General features: G+C 41.3%; 1 protein-coding gene across 10 annotated transcripts in view; it reads right to left on the bottom strand.

Annotated features, from left to right (window-relative positions):
* Window positions 1-23,881, bottom strand: part of PRUNE2 (prune homolog 2 with BCH domain) — a 202,736-nt gene that overhangs the window by 32,584 nt on the left and 146,271 nt on the right. For all 10 annotated transcript variants that reach the window (XR_011855581.1, XR_011855583.1, XR_011855582.1 and 7 more), the window contains 2 exons: window positions 12,861-12,922; window positions 5,404-5,604 (listed from right to left, as the gene is read on the bottom strand). Coding sequence is in view for 7 of the 10 variants with exons in the window: in XM_072150917.1 (XP_072007018.1) it covers window positions 5,404-5,604; window positions 12,861-12,922 (263 nt within the window). In the remaining 3 variants the exon portion in view is untranslated. The remainder of the gene's footprint in view (window positions 1-5,403; window positions 5,605-12,860; window positions 12,923-23,881) is intronic.

The raw sequence follows: 23,881 nt of genomic DNA, 5'->3' as shown, positions 1-23,881 counted from the left end.
TAAGTCAATGTTGTTGTGCCTTGTAGAGAACTATGCAGATTGGTACATAGTTCTCTTTGTGACTGGAAATTAAATGTAGTATGAATACCACATTGAGTTTCTGCTTCTGCAGTGTCAACAAATTGGTACAGACAGAGGAAGCGAGAATAATGTAGCCATGGACAGCAATAGAGATGTCTCAAACCTCCTGAAAATGATTAAAGAAATATTGCTTCTTGCAAATTATAAGACATAAGGACTTTTTAACAAGGTTTCTTTCCTTGGTGGATGGTTTGGGGGCATAGGCCTATATTATAATCCACTACTGGTGTAAAGTGCAATGTTGCTGATTAATTAGAGCAAGGTATTAAAAAATCTAGCAATTAGGACCAAAAGTTCTGGTACACTGATCCAGGGCCAGAAACAATAATAAGAGATCACAATCAGACAATAGTGAAAATCTTACCCATGATATCACTGGTTACCACAGACACCCCAAAGCATGTTTTGTGGATGTTACTTTCTTAGGAATTGTTGTCTATATCTCTTTCTTTAGTAGATCCAGTAAGGTTGGTTTCCAGCCTAAGGTACACTTGGATAAAGTAACAGAAAGAAAATGTTCCAGCTCCCAGCCTCTATAACCACAGTCTCCTCGAGCACGGTTCACCCCACTGCAAGGGGCATGGAAACATGAGACGAAAAAGTATGGATCCAGCTCATGGAGATCTTGTGAATTGGTATTTCTTTATTTGCGCTCAGGTGACATCCAGGTATACAGAGATGAAAGTTTATGCATTTCAAGTGGTTCACCCACTCTTATTCATGACATATGTGTGAGTGTGTCCACCAGACCCTTTTGTGAAAAATCCACCCACTTCCTGGGAAATCATGTGGAAACACTCACACCTGAATATATATACAAAAGCAACACATTATATAAATACATTACAATAGTATAAAATCATGTTAACAAAACACTACAGGGTTCCAAAAAGACAATTCACTGAATAGCATCCATCCATACTTTTTCGTCACACTTAGAAAAAGCCCTCCGTTGCTTTCAAATCACTTATAGAAAAACAGATGTTTAAAATATTATGGAAAAGTACCTAATACCGGTGCTTATATTATGTTCTGTATATTTACAAGCAGTGGCGTAACTGCCATGGTAGCCGACGTAGCAGTTTCTATGGGGTCCCGCCTCTCATAGGATCCGACTTGACACACGAACTAAAGAATGGAGAATGTGCTGTGCAGTAACATAGGCATGCACAGCACATCTTCCCTAGTACATAACTTTATGCTGAGCCTTATGCTCAGAGAAGGAATGCTGGGAGGGGGGAGGGGCAGAGGAGAGCAGCGGCAGGAAAAGGCACTTCAGGTAACATCCTGTGTCATAGGGCTGCATTTTTATGTCTGACTCCTGTCCTGGGAGCTGGTCTCCTGAGGCGGGGCCTCTGAGCTTGGGGCACGTAGGAGTTCCAAAGAGCAGATACATCCATCAAGAAAAAGTTCCAATGACAACCACTATGTGCCACACAATCCCTGCGCAGACCCTTATTAAGTGCCTGTCAAAGCAGTTTAAACCCAAAAAAAGTGTGATCTGTGACCCTTAGTAAATAAGCCCCAATGTGTGTGTATGAGTGTATAATGTATATATGAGTGTGTAACAAGTGTATGATGTGTGCAATGAGTGCACAATGTATATATGAGTATTAAATGTGTATATAAGAGTGTATAATGTGTACATAGGAGTGTATAATGTGTACATAAGAGTGTATAATGTGTACATAGGAGTGTATAATGTGTACATAGGAGTGTATAATGTATTTAGGAGTGTATAATGTATATAGGAGTGTATAATGTATATATGAGTATATAAGAGTGTATGATGTGTATATAGGAGTGTATAATGCATTTATGAGTGTATAATGTGTGTAATGAGTGTATAATATATATATAATGTGTATATATGAGTTTAGTATTTGTGTGTATGATGTATATACACTCACCGGCCACTTTATTAGGTACACCTGTCCAACAGCTCGTTAACACTTAATTTCTAATCAGCCAATCACATGGCGGCAACTCAGTGCATTTATGCATGTAGACATGGTCAAGACAATCTCCTGCAGTTCAAACTGAGCATCAGTATGGGGAAGAAAGGTTATTTGAGTGTTTGAGTGTTATTTGAGTAATTTCAGAAACTGCTGATCTACTGGGATTTTCACGCACAACCATCTCTAGGGTTTACAGAGAATGGTCCGAAAAAGAAAAAACATCCAGTAAATGGCAGTTCTGTGGGCGGAAATGCCTTGTTGATGCCAGAGGTCAGAGGAGAATGGGCAGACTGGTTTGAGCTGATAGAAAGGCAACAGTGACTCAAATCGCCACCCGTTACAACCAAGTTAGGCAGAAGAGCATCTCTGGACGTACAGTACGTCGAACTTTGAGGCAGATGGGCTACAGCAGCAGAAGACCACACCGGGTGCCACTCCTTTCAGCTAACAACAGGAAACTGAGACTACAATTTGCACAAGCTCATCGAAATTGGACAGTAGAAGATTGGAAAAACGTTGCCTGGTCTGATGAGTCTCAATTTCTGCTGCGACATTCGGATGGTAGGGTCAGAATTTGGCGTCAACAACATGAAAGCATGGATCCATCCTGCCTTGTATCAACGGTTCAGGCTGGTGGTGGTGGTGTCATGGTGTGGGGAATATTTTCTTGGCACTCTTAGGGCACCTTGGTACCAATTGAGCATCGTTGCAACGCCACAGGCTACCTGAGTATTGTTGCTGACCATGTCCATCCCTTTATGACCACAATGTACCCAACATCTGATGGCTACTTTCAGCAGGATAATGCGCTATGTCATAAAGCTGGAATCATCTCAGACTGGTTTCTTGAACATGACAATGAGTTCACTGTACTCAAATGGCCTCCACAGTCACCAGATCTCAATCCAATAGAGCATCTTTGCTCTATTGTGGTGAGTGTATGAGTGTATCATCTAATATATAAAGCTGGATGTATGTGTGTGTGTGTATGTATATATGTCTGCTAAAGGAATATGCACCGTCACATTTACAAATTAAACTTGACCTCTGATTGGTTGCCATGGGCAACCATAGCAGTTCTGCTCTCAGATACTTCTGATAAATCTCTCCATAGACAAAGTGACAGTTGGAGACAGAGACTGTCACTGGAATGAGAGTATCAGAGACACAGACAGTCACTGGAGTGAAAGTGCCCGAGACAGACAGTCACTGTAATGAGATAGCCCGGGAACACACAGTCACTCTAATGAGAGTGCCCGAGACAGACAGTCACAGGAATGAGAGTGCCCGAGACAGACAGTCACGGGAATGAGAATGCCCGAGACAGACACTCACTGGAATGAGAGTGCCCGAGACAGACACTCACTGGAATGAGAGTGCCCGAGACAGACACTCACTGGATTGAGAGTGCCCAAGACAGACAGTCACTGGATTGAGAGTGCCCAAGACAAACAGTCACTGGAATGAGAGTGCCCGAGACAGACAATCACTGGAATGAGAGGGCCTGAGACAGACAGTGTCAGTGACTGTCAGTGACAGAGACAGTCTGAGACAGTCTATAGATACACATAAAATATTTTCTTAATCCATTCTATTTTGTTACAGCTAAGAGGAGTTATTTACTATCCTGGGCAATGCCGGGAGCTACAGCTACTGTGCCACAAATTTTATGTGTGGAAAGTCAACACTGCACATCACCCTGAACACACCATTCTCCACGATGAAGCATGTAGATAGCACGATGCTGTGGGGAACAGAGAAGATGTTCAGAGTTGATGGGAAGATGGATGGAACGAAATACAAGGCAATCCTGGAGGAAAACCTGCCAGAGGCTGCAAAAGACTTGAGACTGGGGTGTGGGTTCATCTTCCAGTAGAACACTGACCCTCAATATACAAGCTACAATGGAATGTTTTATATCAAAGCTTATTCATGTGTTAATATGGCCCAGTCCCTACTTCTGGCTGTAACATTTAAAATGTGTAATAGTTCAAGAGTTGTACATTGCAACCCACTGTTTTCATAAACTATAATCCTGACTTAATACTGAAGAATGCTTTAAATACAAAAACATGTTTACACTGATAACAGTATGTTACATGGTAGGCAAAACAGAACATGTTGAAGAGATTAGATCACTGAGATCTGTTGTGCGCAGCTTTCTCTGGCACCATTTGTCAAATTCTGATATTATTGGCTTTTCTATGCCAACCTGTTAATAAAAATAGATACACATTGCAAACTATGACTAATGCACATTAAAACGGGAAGTCACAGCATCAGTAGATTTATTTATTTATTGAGTGTTTTATAGCCAAAATTCATTTAGCAAGCCTACATGTATAGTCAGTTTTATATAGTACGCTTTGCTTCACCCCTTAAGCAAATAATAAATGATTAACCTTGTATACTATTCTACAGTAGAAGCCCCATCAGCATGTGACAGCTGTGCAGCACAGATAAATAATATCAGAAGGCACGAATATAAGTCATATGCTTAAGTCCTCCCCATGAATTGTCCCTTATAAGTAACATGTTAATGTAAACCTAGAATTCTCTAATGGTGAAAATAACTCTGATGTAGCATGGGCAGATGGATCATAAGCATGTGGTCTTTAGGTAAGGCATATTTTATAGAAAATACTTTAGAATAAAAACATTGAATCAAATTTATGATTTCTGCTTTACTTTGGCTTTTAGTGATTGTAATCACTACTAGCTTTAATCATGTTGTAAACTTTTTTTAGATGATTAATAATGGTAATGATAACTGTTAGTTTGTGAAAACGGTATAACTTTTGGACATAGATATTTAGGGGCATATTTATCAGGACCTCTGCGCCACCTCTATTACTAGCATTAGCGACTATTTGCTCCAATCCGCCACCTTGACGCCAGTGGGTCGTGAAGGGGCGTGAGGGGGGGTGCGGCTGGCCGAGCAGAGGGCTCTGCCGGCCTGGAGTGGGCCGGCGCGGGAAGTTACTGTCCCCACGCTGGCGGACTCGCTGCTGCCGGTGCCCTGCCTGGCATACAATAAACACGGCGCAGCCTCCTGCCCCGATACATCAAGAGACTTCCACCTCATGATTTATCCTGATGCGAATATGCAGCGACAGGACTACCATACGCTCGTGCGCCAGCATATGATAAATGTCCCCCTTAATGTATGTGTTTTATGCATTGGGCTGGGGTCCCCTAGGTTAGCCAGCTGCTGAGGAGGAGGAGGAGAAGTAAGCCGCATAAATTGACAGTTATACACTGTGTACTGCTGCTTTCATTATACACTATAGAAGTATTTGCTTTTATAACTAACATAAAATTTAACGTCCCTTTAGAGTGCATGCCATCCAGATTGTGGTCTTACCATTTCCAGTGTAGTCAAAGGAATCTGCTTCGTCGGGAGTATCAAGATCATCTACGTTAATTTCAAGTTCATCTGGAGTGTCAAGATTATCATCAGAAAGAACAGACCCTTCACTATGGTCCAGAGAAAGGTTAATGTTCGGAGCTGTGAGCTTTATTTTCCTGGCATGGGAACCATTCAGATCCAATGAATTTGGAGGTTCTAGATAAAAAAATTATGAAAAAAAAATCTAGATCAATTCTTTTTACATGTATATTTTATAGCATATGCCGCACTAAATGACCACAAACATGCAAGATCACAACTACAACACATGTGAACTATTTGTATTCATCTTGAGTTGGATCTTTTAGGCAAAAGTATATTTGCAAGAAAGTGTTCTCCTAGGACTAGGTTATTAATAAAAGTTACGGCTTCACATCTGATATCTGATTTCTCACTTGTTGCATACTGTACAACTAGTTTTCTAGTAAAAAAACATGCATTAATCACATTTATTATTTAAAGGAAAACTCCACATTTGACCGTAGATGTGAAAACATTGATACCTAACTATGCAAATGTGCTAAATCACCTGATACTTATGACTCGAATGCCTGCAGCTATAGATGCTCTCTCACAAGATAAAGCCTTGTGGACAAAGACACTCATTCAATGTCCTTTAAGAAGTGTACTCTGATGCAATATTTACTTAGGTGTGGCATTCAAATAAGTAAACCTGTATTTTCCTCATTCGGAGTAATAACATCCTATCTCTTCTTTTCATCTTCTTCATATACAATGCTGGTTATATATTTGCTAATATTGGGAAACTTGCAACAGCTTGCTATGCTAAGTCAACTCAGAACATGTACTGATTGTCTGTTTACAGGAATTGAATACCTCTAATATATTTTGATGTTAAAGGGGTATTCTCGTCTGGGCATTCACATTTAATTTGATTAATCTGCCATACATAAACATTTCTTCAATTAGATGTTATTAAAAATTTTTTTTACCTGTGTGAAGATAATTTGTCATAAATGTAGTCATATGGTTCCTTAGAAAAAAGACCTTGGGTCCTTGGATACGACCACCTCTGCTGGAGGGATTACACAAAGAAACAAAAGGTTTTTGTATATGAAATGTGTGGGAGTTACTGTATGTCCCACGGCCGTCCTGTGGTAATGAACGCTGAATCCATATGGTCAGACAGGACTCAATACAGCATGTCTGGCCACCTCTGCCAAAATGTGAGGTGGTCGTATCCAAGGAAGCTATCTCGTTTCTAAGGGACAACATGGCGACATTTTTTAATAACATCTAATTTTTACATATGTCAAATGCATTAAATTAAATGTGAATGCCCAGATGGGAATACCCCTTTAACAATAACTGCTTAGTTTTTGGCTTATTTAATTCTTCAAAGATCAGTATTATTAGAATGTGGAATGCGCTTGTTAAAAGCTTATTTTAATCAAGGCAATGAATCATACAGTGCAGCCATTATACAGCATTACATTGTAGAGCTTTGCGGTGGTAAACTTTGCAGACAACCTCTTATATCCCCACATATCAATGTGAACGGAGGCTAATCGTAATTAATATTGTTCTTATTTGTTCTTCAAGTTTTTTCTAGATTTCTGTGATTTGACTGATCTGATTGATTGAGAACCCTCTATTAAGACAGATGGCAATTGCTCCATTCTTTCACACTGGTATTGTTTTTCACGTCCGTGAAAAATGCTTCTCAAAGCCATTAATTTCTATGGCCGTTCTCACAATGGCTTGTAATTTTGATACATTTCTGATCCGTCGGCTTATATTTCTGATCCCTTTTTCACTGATGCGCATCATAGAAGGCAATAGAAGTCTATGGGTCCACAAAATGTCTTTTTTTAAAGCAATGTTAAACCTTCAGTTTTTTGTTGCGGACACAACGGAGACAAAATGCAACAGAAGCTAAGCACCAACGCCAATATGAAAGAGCCCTTTGTTCCAATCATGTGTAAGGTGGATCTTCAGGCATTACCGTATATATGCTTGAGTATAAGCCGACCCGAGTATAAGCCGAGACCCCTAATTTTACCACCAAAAACTGGGAAGCCTGCCAGCCCCCAGTAGTATACAACCAGCCAGCCCAATGTAGTATACAGTCAGCCAGCCCCATGTAGTATACAGCCAGCCCCCATATAGTATACAGCCAGCCAGCCCCCATGTAGTATACAGCCAGCCCCCATGTAGTATACAGCCAGCCAGCGCCAGTAGTATACAGCCAGCCCCCAGTAGTATACAGCCAGCCAGCCCCCAGTAGTATACAGTCTTCAAGCCCCCAGTAGTATACAGCCAGCCCCCAGTAGTACACAACCTGCCAGCCCCCAGTAGTATACAGCCTGCCAGCCCCCAGAAGTATACAGCCAGCCAGGGGTGTACCAAGCCTGTCTGCTGCCTGAGGCGAGCCATAGATAGACGCCCCCCCCCCCGCCATTTATAAGGGAATGTCAGGACCAGATCCATCATATTAGTTTGGTGTGAAAATACATACAGAGTACCGCCATGTAGTACAAGATAGATACAGTGTACAGCCATGTAGTATAAAATTCATAGAGTACCGTCATGTAGTAGAAAACATATACAGCCAGGGCCCCCATTGAATGTAGTCCAGACAGGGAAGAGTAATATACCCCCCACGCCAGCAAAGACTGTATACAGCTCCCCCCAAAAGAAAGCAATTACTGTATACATATATATATATCACACACACATCACAAATTACACACACATATACATAAACCTATTTCATGTTATACCTGTATATACAGTATACACGCATTACACCTATATCTACACCCTTTACATGGTATACCTGCATATACACATACATGGCACCTATATATACACACACCTATTACATGTTATACCCCTATATACACACATATATAATACATTACACCTATATATACAGCTATTACAAGTCATACTTCTATATACACACGCATTACACCTATATATATACAGCTATTACATGTCATACACATTACACCTATATATACAGCTATTACATGTTAAACCTCTATATACACAAGCATTACATATATATATATATATATACACACACAGCTATTACATGTCATACCTCTATATATACATGCATTACATCTATATATATACAGCTATTACATGTCATACCTCTACATACATACGGATTACACCTATATATACAGCTATTACATGTCATACCTCTATATATACATGCATTACATCTATATATATACAGCTATTACATGTCATACCTCTACATACATACGGATTACACCTATATATACAGCTATTACATGTCATACATGTTTACATGTTATACCTCTAAATACACACACATGACATGTTTTACACACATATACACATGACAGGTCAGGCAGTGGATACAGGGAGGCCTATGGAGCCGTCACCTCTGTGCAGTAGGCCCGGGCTGGTGGGCGGGGCTTCTCCTGTCAGCTCTGCCGGGGCCTGCACCTCCAGGGAGACCAGCCACATCTTTGAATGTGGCGCTCCCACTCCCCCTGGCTCCTCCTCCTCCTCGCTCTTCCTCCCCCTGGCTCCTCCAGGCAGCCTCTGCACTAGTGACACAGGAAGCGCTAGTAAGCGCTTCCTATGTCACAGCAGCACCGCACAGGACATCCTGCGCGGTGCTGTCAGCAATGGTACTTGCATCTGAATGATGCAAGTACTATTGTAAGTAGTAGCGGCGCAGCCTGGGAGCGTGCAAAATGCCGCCTCTCCACCAGCAGGAGGCGCACCGCCCTGAGGTGAAAGTCTCAACTCGCCTCATGGCTGGTGCGCCCCTGCAGCCAGCCCCCCGTAGTATAGAGCCAGCTCGCAGTTTGCCCAGCTCATTAAAAAAATAAACGTAAATGCTCCACGACGGCTCCCGATCCTCGGCGCGGCTCCTGCAGGCTCCTCTTCTTTCTTCTCTTTGCTGTAACAGCCGGCAGAGACGCATTCCACACAATCTGATGGCCGGCGCATACAGCAAAGAGAAGATAGAGGAGGATCAGGAGCTGCATGGAGCATCGGGGGCGAAGGAAAGGTGAGTATGTAAGTTTTTTTTTGACTCGTGTATAAGCCAAGGTGAAGTTTTTCAGCACATTTTCAGCACTTCTTTTCTTTCCACCATCTACTAAGCGACCCAACCCTGACCTCTCCAATTCTGTCTGCGAAATCACCATAACCCCAAGGCAACAGGCCCGCTGTCTTAGGGTTTTACTGGACCCAGACCTCTCCTTTGCACTTTATATTCTATCACTTTAACTCTAAAATACTAATTGCTCTGATTCACTCTTGTCTAGATGTTGTAACTCCCTACTATTGGTTTTCCAGTAACTAAACTCTCTCCTCTACAATCTATTCTTAATAAAGCAGCCTTTCAGACCAAATACTACATGGATGCATCCAGCCTGTGCCAGTCACTGCATTGGTTTCCCGCCTCCTTCTGAATAGAGTTTAAAATAATCACCCTCCTCCACAAAGCTCTGCACAGTGCTGCACCTCTGTACCTCTCCTCTATAATTTCAGTTTATCGCCCAACCAGTGCTCTTCGATTTGCTAGCGATCTTAGATATTTCTCTTCCTTAATTTGAACCTTCCACTCCCGTCTCCAGGACTTCTCCCGAGCTGCACCAATTCTCTGGAATGCCCTACCCCGGACTAATACCCAACATCCAAAGCTTCAAACATGCCCTTACAATCATTCTCTTTAGGCAAGCCTATTACATTCCCTAACTGTATGAACTTCAACTATTTTTACTACCCCATTCTGTTATCCAGTAGACACCAAATACAAAGCTACAAGCTTCTCATCGGTTCTACTGACCTTGGAGTCGGTATGTATGATGGTGGCTGATGACTGGTTCAAGCAGCAACAATTTTATTTAGTAAATTATTTTTATTCCATTTCCTTATAAAGAATAGCTGAAACATTATAAAAGCTCTTAAACCTCTTGTGTCATCCCTTCATCCTCATAGACTGTAAGCTCTTGTGAGCAGGGCCCTGAAGCCCATTGTTTCCATGTGACTATTTTTTACTTGTAAAGTCTTATTTTATTTATATGCCCATGATTTGTAAAGTACTATGGAATATGGTGCTGTATAAAAAAATAATAATTATTATTATTATTATTTGTTAACTGGTTATGGCTATAATGAGCCAAAATTAAAATTGGCAACACATTGCCAATAAGCTCCAGACCTCTGTCCTGGTTTGTCTCATTCTTTCTGTTCTTTGATAATGCTGCAAACATTTGGCATTTCTCAGTATCAGTAAAAGAGTGGATAAATAAAGCTCAGTTCACATTCTGAATGGGAATAATTGTTCTCTATGAAAAGTTATTTATGGAAAGCTGCTACAGGAAAGTAATACCTTACTTATTTTTATGAGGTTGTTAGCCCTAGAGCTTCTTGAAAATGCAGAATGTTTATAAAGAGTAAGGAAGGTAAGAGGTTGAAAGTATGTGTATGGAAGCTCACATTATTTAGCACAGTTAATAATAATAATTTATATAGCGCACACAGATTACACAGCACTACACAGAGTTTGCCAAATCGCTCTAATCATCCTACCAGTATGTTTTGGAGTGTGGGTGGTAACCAGCGGACCCCGGAGGTAACCCACGCGAAAACACAGAGAGAACATACAAACTCTTTTGCAAATGTTGACCCTGGGACTTGAACCCAGGTCCCCAGCGCTGCAAGGCTGTAATGCTAACCACCAGCAGTTACTTTAAGATTCTATGGTGGACATCCTAATGAAGTGTTCTATGCCAACACATATCATCTAATAATGCAATGGAAAGTTAAAAATGCATGGTTTTCTTTAAATGGATTGTCCACCTCAAACACATTTTGTTTTTTAAAATAATTAAAATAAACATTGTGGTATCTTGATTGGCTTTTGCCTGGCCCTTTCAACAGCTGTTCAGCTGTTGTCTCATAGAGAAATAGAAGTAGATCTAACTGGTGACCCCTATTGGAGGTACAGCACACTTTAAGTCTAGGGATATATGGCAAGTCACAAAAAGGTCATGTTATGAAATGCCCCTTAAAGAGAATTCTTACGATTTACCTACCCGAACTGCTATTTTATGTAGGGAATTGCCCACATATAGTCCAAATACCTTTGTTTTTATTGTCCAGCTGCTCTTTGCTTGCCAAAACATCACTTTAGAAATATGTAAATGAAGCAGAAGGGCTTTGGCAGAGCACCTCAGCACTCCAAGGCCACATCTTTCTGTACACAGTGTGAGAAAGTGAAGGGTATAGTTTGGGAGTACATATCAGACATACAGGCAAATGAAGTGTGTTAGGTTACAGAAGACAAATCCAGAGATTTTTACCAAAGGGTTAATGCAGACATATAGTAAGCAGGAATAGTCTGTTATGTCAATGTTGGCTTAGCTAGCATAGACACTTTTGTAAAGTCTGTACTGGGCCTGCTTACTATGGAGCAGGAGTAGGCTGGTAGTGGGACTCCTACTCCATCCGGGCTTCGGTCCTGGGGTTTTGGATGGCCCACCGACGCAGGTCACAGGGCTTGTTAAGGACCTGATATAGATTCCAGGCCAGAATCAGTAGGAGAGGCACTACCTGGAGCTGGACTGAGTTCACACAGCGAATATAACTGCTGGACAAGAGTGGGTGCCTGGCAGCCAGGTGCACGTATAGACAAGGACCGGTTATTGTTCTAGCTAGTGCCCAGCGGGGCAGGTTTTGTTTTGTTCATGCCTATGTTAAGGCTGAATTTGTGTTTTGACATTGAAGTGTGATTAAAACTATAACCTGCATGTCCCTGCAAGACTACCCACCGTCTGCCAGAGCAATTTCCCCACAACCGGAATGACCCAGCTGAGGGATAAGTATAAGAGATGGCACTGGAAGACAATGTTATTGCTATTGAGCTGGATCACTGAGGTGCTCTGCTTATACCCCATCCCGCCACCCCCACAAAAGCACTTCAGCCTGATTTTCATAATTCTAAGTTTAACTTTAGGCGTGGAAGGGGCAGCTGGAAAATAAAAAGAAAGGTTATTGGTGGCATGCGTGGGAATAGCCCCATATTGCATATTAGTTAGGCCATCGTGGTGATTTACCTTTTGAGTATTTTTTGTTACTTGTATAACATGTGCTTACATTATGTTTAGAAATACTTCAATATGATAAAATATCTGCTATGTAAACTGAAAAAATAACTTGTTTAGCATAATACAAAGAAAACTTTGGCTGGTAAAGCTTGGCAACAGTCAAAATGAACCCACACTGGTTTTCTCTGTACAAGTGTAATGAGAACAATTGAGAGTCATTTGCTAAGTCTATAAATAACTTTCCACACCACTTTGCAGCAATCGATGTGTGACATTACAAGTGACTTGCTGCATAATTTATCACTGGGAGAGATATTCACAATAAAAACAGATGCTATATCCTACCTGGTCTGATTTCTGCTGCATCATATGGGATGTCCATACCCACATCGTCCAATACAATTGGTCTGAAAGAAAAGAATTGTATATGTTGATCTGTCCTGGCATATAATAATATCAAAGAAAACACAAGTCAAAAAAAGAAATGTGCTCATGACTTGTCTGCCTTATTTAGTCAGTAGGAAGAACATAATTTCATGTCATCCATAATTTGAGCTATAACTTTCCATTTATTTATGATAATTAGATACATTAAGTGTTTTCCTGCAAAGAAAGATAATTTTTAGGTTGCGTTCACACATTCATTTTTTCAGATGCAGTTTTTGATGTCCAAACCATGAGTGGAGTGTTAAAAGAGGAGGAACCTTCTCTTCTCACCCATTATGATCCACACTAGTTTTTGGCTTTAAAAAATCAGAATGTGTGAATGCATCATTACACTAATTCTTCCCCATAAGGCCTCTATGTATATTCCATAGGCAAGACCCTGTTCTTTTCAGTTAATAAAGAAGGTAATAAATGAGGTAACACAAGGCCAATCCTATGCACTACTTGTCCTAGCTATCATTGAAAAATCTCCTAGTGTCAAGCACATCCTATGACAACAAAGCTATAAAAGTGCATGGAGAGTGAATTAGCCCACATACACAATGGCGTAACTAGAAGCTGATGGGCCCCAATGCAAAGTCTGTACCAGGCCCCCGACTATAATGTATGGTTTATAGTAATAGTCTTCTCATATGGGAAAGTAACACCATAAGGGCCCCCTAAACCTCTTGGGCCCGGGTGCGATCGCAACCTCTGCACCCCCTCAAGTTACGCCCCTGCGCATACATACAAACATGAGATGGAGTGCTGGCCGTTTTTACAGCGGATCACACACATCCTCAGTTATTTCTGTGGGCTCATGCACACATCTGACTGCTTGGTCTACAAAAGATAGAGCAGGTCCTGCCTGAGCTTGCGGCTTGAGCTGTATTTTTCTACAACACAGGATTACAGCATCTTGTTTGCAGCCCACAAACAGCACACGTTTATGTGCAAGTGGCCTTAGAGTTTTATTTTTGGGGGTACTGTTTTCATGCAGTTTTTGAAGCCAAAATCAGAAGAGGAATGACATATCATATTTCTACACTTCTTCTCTCAGCTAATAAAATAGCATTATACAATGCTGTGTGTGTCAGAAACCAGTCTTAGAGGTAACAGCTACCCTGTAGAGAATTACAGTGCCAGCATGGTGCTGAAAAATATAATGTAGCTGCAGCATTAGAAGATTTACACTGTGGGCTTAAAACCCACAGCAGAGCTGTCCCACTTCATATCCCAAAATATATGGAACAGCACTAATCAGGAAGAATCAGCAGGTAGAATTGTGACTCATTGGAAAATATTTTTCTTTATAAAAGGGTATTAAAATACAACCAAATGGTACAGGAAAGGTAAACCTACTTTTACTGTACTGCGTGGCTCTATTTTAATACCCTTTAATAAAGAAGATTCTCCTTTGAACCACAATTCTACCTGCTTGGTTAGGGCTGCTTGCACATATTCTTTGGTTTGTTTGGCATCCTTTGCCTCTGGGATTGATAAGGGGTGGATGGACCATCAAAGGTCCTGAAATGGCTCTTGTGTACATATTTATTGAAAGCAGGAACAGATGTAAAAGAATCTCATGGGTGAAGGCCCATGAGTAGGGTGGTTTTGGGTAGAATTTGGTGGGTGGTTTTGGTGGCCAGTGGCCCCCTAGAGCTTATGGTCTTCTGTCCAAACCACCTGTATTATAATACACTATTGGGATTGATACTAGGGATCACAATAGATCTCTACTAAGTGGAGATCTATTGTGGATGGCTTTCATCAGGTTGGGGGGAACTGCTTTATAGTAGGTTTTATGTACACTTCATATTCCAGGTGTGGAATTCAACTGTTACAATGCAAAGGTTAAATCATTGGCAATTCTCCAGTGTTTGCCCTCTGCATTAAAATTGTACATAAAATACCTGGTTTTACTTTGTCAAAATTGTAACCACACTATAAATGTACACCTAGGTCTAATACAGAAAAGCAATTAGAAAATACAACTATCAAACTATTGGTTCTTAATGTTTAATTCAATCTGCAATTGCGTCAAGATATAAAGTATCATGGAACTGCTTGTACTAATCTGACGTTAAATAATTAACAGAAAATTTGAACAAACTGGTCCTCGTTGTTATTACAGAAACATGTAGGAGAAGCTAATCAACATCTAGAAGATTGTTTTACAGAGCCGGTATAGTAAAAGGAGTATTTCCAGAAATTCTAGTAAAAAATAAAAGGAATGTAGAGATATAGGTCTTTCTTCCAATAGCCCAAAACTCCAAACAGTATTTTACTGTAAATCAATATCCACGTCCAGGGTCCATTAATAATCAGTTGAGCTATGGACTTTCATTTGCATTGTGATTATGAGGACACGGGGTCAGTGAATCCCCTGGACCACCACGGGAGATGGTACTAGCCGACACCTGGTCTTCACCAGAGTTCGGGAGGCCGGCGGCCTAGGTTAGACTGGAGCAGGAGCGTGGAGAGGTGGGTGCGGGCCAGGGGGAGCCGTGTCGTGGAGAGGGGCACGGGTGTGCCCGCAATCCGTGACATGGTTCATGGGGGCACCCGTGACCGTGATTCTGAATTAAATTTACATTTTTATGTTTTGCCAAGAACACCAATAAAAAAGGGTTGTTCCTCAAGTGATATTTATTGCTCATAAGGAAATCATTGTGGTTCAACAACAATGATCACAAAAGCAGGGTTCACAGGTATCTCTTGTGAATAGAGTGGAATGCATGATCGGCCAGTGCTCTACTTATTCCTAACAGACTTTCAGAGATTGGCATAACGGAGGTCTTAATGAATTTGAATAGAGAGGTGGGTATCATGGTGTTGCATAGAATATGATGCACATGATTTTCACTTCCCAAATAAGCAGCATCACTGAATTGTTACAATGAGTACAGTTAAGCACTGCTTAACCAGAGTGAAGCAGGGATTCCTGGCATATTCTGACACTTCTGACACTCACCGGCCACTTTATTAGGTACACCTGTCCAACTGCTCGTTAACACTTAATTTCTAATCAGCCAGTCACATGGCGGCAACTCAGTGCATTTAGGCATGTAGACATGGTCAAGACAATCTCCTGCAGTTCAAACCGAGCATCAGTATGGGGAAGAAAGGTGATTTGAGTGCCTTTGAACGTGGCATGGTTGTTGGTGCCAGAAGGGCTGGTCTGAGTATTTCAGAAACTGCTGATCTACTGGGATTTTCACGCACAACCATCTCTAGGGTTTAAAGAGAATGGTCCAAAAAAGAAAAAACATCCAGTGAGCGGCAGTTCTGTGGGCGGAAATGCCTTGTTGATGCCAGAGGTCAGAGGAAAATGGGCAGACTGGTTCGAGCTGATAGAAAGGCAACAGTGACTCAAATCGCCACTCGTTACAACCAAGGTAGGCAGAAGAGCATCTCTGAACGCACAGTACATCGAACTTTGAGGCAGATGGGCTACAGCAGCAGAAGACCACACCGGGTGCCACTCCTTTCAGCTAAGAACAGGAAACTGAGGCTACAATTTGCACAAGCTCATCGAAATTGGACAGTAGAAGATTGGAAAAACGTTGCCTGGTCTGATGAGTCTCGATCTCCTTGGTACCAATTGAGCATCGTTGCAACGCCACAGCCTACCTGAGTATTGTTGCTGACCATGTCCATCCCTTTATGACCACAATGTACCCAACATCTGATGGCTACTTTCAGCAGGATAATGCGCCATGTCATAAAGCTGGAATCATCTCAGATTGGTTTCTTGTACATGACAATGAGTTCACTGTACTCAAATGGCCTCCACAGTCACCAGATCTCAATCCAATAGAGCATCTTTGGGATGTGGTGGAATGGGAGATTCGCATCATGGATGTGCAGCCGACAAATCTGCGGCAACTGTGTGATGCCATCATGTCAATATGGACCAAAATCTCTGAGGAATGCTTCCAGCACCTTGTTGAATTGAGGCAGTTCTGAAGGCAAAAGGGGGTCCAACCCGTTACTAGCATGGTGTACCTAATAAAGTGGCCGGTGAGTGTATATATATATATATATATATATATATATATATATTCGAGTATAAGCCTAGTTTTTCAGCACAAAAAAATGTGCTGAAAACCCAAACTTGGCTTATACTCGAGTAAAAAAAAATATATCAAAACTCACCTTTCTGGCTTCTCCCACTGCTGGCTATATACTGGGGCAGGGGGCTGGCTATATACTGGGGGATATGAGCTGGCAGGCTATATAGTGGGGGGCAGGTGCTGGCTATATATTATTGGGCAGGGTCCGGCAGGCTATATACTGGGGAGGCTGTGACCAATGCATTTCCCACCCTCGGCTTATACTCGAGTCAATAGGTTTTCCCAGGTTTTGTGGTAAAATTGGGGGTCTTGGCTTATACTTGGGTCGGCTTATACTCAAGTATACACGGTATATATTCCTGGCATATATAACTATGATGCAAGAAATCGCCTTCTGGAGACTGCACACATTCATGAACTGACTGAAACAGACTGAAGAACTGGAAACCAACACACTACTTCTAATGTTTGTCTATGATAATTACATGGCTTTGTACTAGGATGTGTGTAACTAAAGCACCTAATCTCAATAATAAGGAGGAGAGCCCCAATATATTTAGTATTATGTGAATGCTAGTATGTAAGTGCAAGTGAGACCCAAAAATTACTTCTGTGCATGCCACCTTTTACGGATACCTTTATAGTTGCATAACACTAGCAAAAATATGATTCCTATGGGGTTATCCGACTATTAAAAAAATGTAACTGGTAGGCTGAGGAGGGCTTTTGAAAAAAATTTAAAAAACCTTTACTCACCTCCTCCGTCGCTCCCGCAGTCCTTTGAAGGGGCCCCCTTGTTTATTTACAGGGCACACCCACCTGTCTCCTGTACTATCGCTGTATCAGGGAAGGGTGTCAAGCTGCCGAAAGTTGCCAGAGAAAATGTGTCCACGGCAAGGGAGTGCTGGAGATGACTTGTTGGACAGTTACCACATATTTGCAGCAACTTTTCTAATTTGTGCACTACTGTTCACAAAACCCAGTTTCCCACTTACTAAAATAACATAAAAAATCTCAAAGGGAGTCTACAATTTACCCACAGACCGCAGTAGCATTGTGTAGGGCACCAAAACAGGTTTTAAGATTGATATTTGTTTGTTTTGTGATGTCATTTTAGAGAAAATTCCAATGTTGTCATTATGCAAATGTATTCCTTATTTCACCATGGGAGAGGCTGTGGCTGCTTGTGCACAGATTGGGGCAGATTTATCAAGCAGTCTGAAAGTCAGAATATTTCCAATTGCCCATGGCAACCAATCACAGCTCCCCTTTAAAATATTCATGAGCACTGGTGAAATGAAAGCTGAGCTGTGATTGGTTGCCATGGGCAACTGGAAATATTCTGACTTTCAGACTGCTTGATAAATCTGCCCCATTGTCTTCCTATGTCTCTAAATCTGCCCCATTATGTCAATCATTGTGTAAAGTGGTAGCACTGAGCAGCAGTGGCTATATACATAGGAAGTAGACAACTGGTGCACCAACATATGCAGCCACACTCTGGTGGCCAAAGTAGTTAATTTGCTTAAAGAGAAACATTGGGGAACATTTACTTACCCGGTCCAGTTGCGATCCCACGGCGCGTTGCCTCGCGAGGATTCGGGTCTGCCGGGATTCACTAAGGTCGTGCGCCCGATATTCACCAGGTGTTTCTGCTGCGCCGAGGTCGGCCGGAGTTCACCTTCTTCTTCCCGGTGCATGTGACTGCTTGATCTTGCAACACAAATCGTTTTTGAAATTCCGCCAGTTTTTCCGAATCCGTCGGGTTGTCCGACGGCCATGCCCCCGATTTTTGTCGCGTGATGCGCCACAATCTGATCGCCCCAAAATCCCGGGGCAAAACGGAAATATTCGGAAAACCCAACGAAAGTGCGGTGTTCAGACCCTTAGTAAATGAGCCCCATTATCTTTACTCCAAAATAGCAGATTGGGTAGAAAGTCTTCCCAATGCTGTTTTACTTGAGGGGTGATTTTGAGGCTGTGTAACCTCTAACATAATTTGGGGTGCCTGAGAGCGTGACTGGGTTTGTATCATTTTAATGTGGTCTTTATATTACTCTGCAAGCAATAGTTTATAGGTTTTCACCTGTTTATCTTGCATAAAAGGATGTTTTTTTTACCTTTGTTATAGTACATTTATAGTACATATATTGCTAGAGCGAGGCCATGCATAGTCAGATTTATGACTTGGGACTTTTGCAAAAAGTCCCATAAAATGTTGCATAATCATTCCAGTCCTCTGCTGGTGAATGTGCTTTTTTGTGATGGGCAGTAAAGTTCCAAAAAAATAACCCCCACTGTCTTTAGTTTTTAAATACTTTTTGTATATTGGTGTATAAATAATGATTTACATTTTTTCTTGATGGATTGTGTTGATCTATGGTATTTATTTGATTGTAATTTCGGAGATAAATATTGATAGGTTCTACATCTTTAACATAACGATTGCAGGGCACAAAATGTGAGAAACCATTTTTCTTAACAAACAGTCTGTATAATTGACTATTAGTCACGAATAGGCTCAATACATCATGACAGAACTTTATAGATAAGAAAGGTCAATTCTTAAACAGGGCCAGCATGTGCAAAAGGATTCCGTTCCACTGCAGGAAGTGGTATCAATTTATTGGTGTTTAAGGTCATTCCATCAATCATATACTATTACTAATTGATTACATTTACACGATTGTTGCTGTGATTTTTATTAAATTGCAAGATGACTGTGATGTGTGAATTAACACATTGCTATAGGCAATATATGACATAGGACTGTGAACAGATTGCCTTACTGCCCCCACTGGCAATAACATTTTGGGGAACATTTAGTAAGAACAGTACAAACTGTGCTATGGGGCTCATTTACTAAGGGTCCAAACGCCGCACTTTCGTCGGGTTTCCCGAATATTTCAGTTTTGCGACGAATTGCCCCAGGATTTTGGCGCGTGCGACCGGATTGTGGCGCATCGGCGTCGGCTTCCACGCAACAGAAATTTGTGTCGCATGAATAGTGCAGCCATAGTGCAGTAGGGGTACACTGTTCTCCTAGTGGCCTGTGGTGGAATCTTGACCCTCTCGGCTTTTAGTCCAAATCACCTGATTTGGGACATGCCCCCGTGGAGGCGGGGCCTGGCATGCAAGGTAAAGTTTAGGGAAAGGGTCTGGGTTCCCTACAGGTCTATTATATCATATATATTGTTAGTAATAAAGCTGTGGCCAACCCCCACCTTTCTCTTCCTAACAATGTCTTGTGTTGGTTTTCTGGTACAGGTGTATGACAAGTTTTTGGGTTTAATCATTCGTAGGGCCAGTCTGCTCAGCCCGCAGGCTGCCTAAGCCAGGGGGCTGCAGAATTGGCTGTGCTCCTTACATTTAGGAGCGCAGCCCCTCCTGCTAGCCCTTTCACCCGGGTCATGTGGCCAGCTATTTTAGCTGGCCAATGGGGGGCAGTTGCTAAGGATATTTATTCCTCAGCGCGGAACTAGCCCAGCCTTTTTGGAATGCTCTGCGCTCAAGAGATACCCACTCACCCTCCCTAAGTTTTTTGTATCCCCCTTTTTCTGTTTCCTTTTTTGTAATTATACTTACTCTTAATGGGTTACTGTTTTGTGTTCTGTGTGTTGATGCTATGTTGTCGTTAGTAGTCACAGCTTGGCATGTGGTGGAATCTTGACCCTCTCGGCTTTTAGTCCAAATCACCTGACGGAGCAACTAGGATATGCCCCCGCGGAGGCGGGGCCTGGCATGCGAGGTGAAGTTTAGGGAAAGGGTATGGGTTCCCCACATTATATTATGTATATTGTTAGTAATAAAGCTGTGGCCGACCACCATCTTTTTCTTCCAAACAATATCTTGTGTTGGATTTTTGATACGAGTGTATCGCGATTTTTTTGGGGTTAATCATTTGTACGGCCAGTCTGTGACAGGCTGTAGTTAGTATTTAATTCTCATCCCCTAAACAGGTACTGTACCTTTATTAATATGTTTATTCACTATGTTCCAAATATAGGAAGACAATTGTCACATCTCAAATATCAAGATGTGGAGCAAATGTCTAAAGCATCATAGGACATCTTGTACAGCAACAAAACATAACACAAGAGAAATATATAAACTCAGAGAGAGCGACACCAATTAATTGATCAAATAAATAGTCTCTTCAAGTGAGAAAGGGTTGGTCCAATTGGCCACCCAATATATTGCTATGTTCAACTGGGTCCCAGCCAAGAAGTTTTTCTGTTGGAAAAACACAAACAAGCGAGAGGTATTTGTTGGACAGACTGGCCAAGATATTTTTTTTTGTTTAGAAAAAAATCCACAAAATGCACACAATATGCTGCCAATATCTTATTACCCTGCCCTCCCTTGGCACTTTTCAAGGCATGAGCTCTTCCTGTCACCACTCCAATAAGCAGTAAACTTGAACATGTGAATAAGATTTTTTTTTATTAAAAGAAATAACTTTGTTTAACCTGCAATAATAGATGTAGTCTTAACTGACACTAAGTAAAAATGAACGTTAACTATTTTATTTAGCAACTAATGAATATTAATTATTGTGTGACATATTATAATAATAATAATTTCCAGTTCTCCATGAAAGCAACGGTTACGGTTTTTAATTTTTATAATGGCCACTGAACGACTAAATAAAGGGCGACAATAAACCACTGGTTTATAAGGACCTTTGGCTGGTTTAGAGTCTCAAATCACTCTAACAGCTCCTCTTTGAGAACGGGACACATAAGAATTTATTGAATACTACATTAAAATGCATTATATTTAAAGATAAAGTTGGAGTGGATAAAAATGTACCTATTTTCTAAAATGAAATCTACCATCAAACTTTATAAACCAGGGACACTTACTCATAGATCCAGGTGTGGTAATCTTCTTACTTGTTAAAATCTTTTAAAAACTTTTAAAATTATGCTATAATCCGTGCTATATCCGTGCTATAGCTTCACAGGCTGTAATGGTTTTTTTTTTGTGGGGCTGGTCACTTATGTTCTTGTAATGAATATGTAAGGCTACATTAAGAAGAACATGTGCACAACGGGTACACATGGGCACACGGGAGAGAAGGAAGGGGTAAGCTCTGCTCCCCCACCCCTCTCCATAGAGATATATACGGCGCACAGCGCTGGACATGTCCTATCTTTTCCGGGGTACGGAGCGGTGCCGCATGTGTGCAGAGCTGTAGCGCTACGTGCGCCCTTTTCTGACCTTTAAGGGGCGTATATACGGTGGCCGTATATACATCCCACATCGGTCGTCTGAATGTAGCCTTAGTGTGTGGGGCAGAATATTAGGTAATTTACCATATACATCTATTAAACGTTCTGCTTTTTTTAATATGAAAATTGAAGCCTCCTGTCTTTTACCTCATCAGCCAGACATTCTTGTCCATAAAATGGCCTAAGATGGAGGGTCATGTAATGATACTATCATAAGGTTCTTTCTCATGGACGCAGAGATCACATGACCCTCTATCTGCAGCCATTGTATGGTCTGGAATGTCTGGCTGAATAACAAGTCACATATCAAGAAAGCGGAGCTGAACTTTTATCAGATGTATTTTGGTAAATCCCCCACCACCACACACTAATAAAAACATTAGAAAAAACATAAAGTAAGGTAGCCAAGCTCCTTAACCCCTTAACGACTTGGCCTTTTTTAGTTTTTTCACTTCCATTTTTCACTCACCAACTTCAAAAAGCTATAACTTTTTTATTTTTCCACATAAAGAGCTGTGTTATGGCTTATTTTCTGCGTAACAAATTGCACTTCATAGTGACGGTATTTAATATTCCATGGCGTGTACTGGGAAGCGGGAAAAAAATTCCAAATGTAGTGAAAATGGTGAAAAACCACATTTGTGACGTTTTCTTGTGGGCTTGGATTTTACAGCTTTCACTTTGCGTCCCAAATGACATGTCTACTTTATTCTTTTGGTCGGTGCGATCATGTGGATACCAAATTTGTATAGGTTTTATAATGTTTTCATACATTTAAAAAAATTAAAACCTCCTGTACAAAATATTTTTTTTTTATTTTGCCATCTTCTGGGGCCAATAACTTTTTCATACTTTGGTGTACGGAGCTGTGGATAGTGTCATTTTTTGCGAATTTTAATGGCGTTTTCATTACTATAATTTTTGGGACTGTGCGACCTTTTGATCACTTTTTATTCATTTTTTGATATTTTTCAAAATGGCAAAAAAATGCCATTTTCGACTTTGGACGCTATTTTCCGTTATGGGGTTAAACGTAGTGAAAAAACTTTATTATATTTTGATAGATCAGGCATTTTTGGACGTGGCGATACCTAATGTGTTTATGATTTTTACTGTTTACTTATTTTTATATCAGTTCTAGGGAAAGGGGGGTGATTTGAATTTTTAGTTTTTTTTATTATAATTTTTTTTTTTTTTTTACTTTTACTATTTTTCAGACTCCCTAGGGTACTCTAACCCTAGGTAGTCTGATCGATCCTATCATATACTGCCATACTACAGTATGGCAGTATATGTGGATTTTACTCCCCATGCATTACAATGTGCAATTAGCACATTGTAATGCATGGGTTAAAAAGAAGTAGCCTCGGGTATTCGGAACACCCGAGGCCACCATAGCAACGGATCGCCGCTCCCTGTGACGTCATCGGGGAGCGGCGATCCACGACAAGATGGCGACGGCCATGCGGCGCCATCTCTTTGAAGCCGCCAGCAGCATTGCCGGCGGCGATCGAAGTGAAAACACCCGCGATCGGTGCTAGCACCGATCGCGGGTGTTACCGGTAAGCCTTTGCTGCAATATGCAGCAAAGACTTACCGGCTATGGAGAGGGCTCGGCCCGCGAGCCCTC

This window comes from Engystomops pustulosus, chromosome 1 (genome assembly GCF_040894005.1).
Source record: "Engystomops pustulosus chromosome 1, aEngPut4.maternal, whole genome shotgun sequence".
NCBI lineage: Eukaryota > Metazoa > Chordata > Amphibia > Anura > Leptodactylidae > Engystomops > Engystomops pustulosus.
This window is presented reverse-complemented; position numbering and strand designations above follow the sequence as displayed.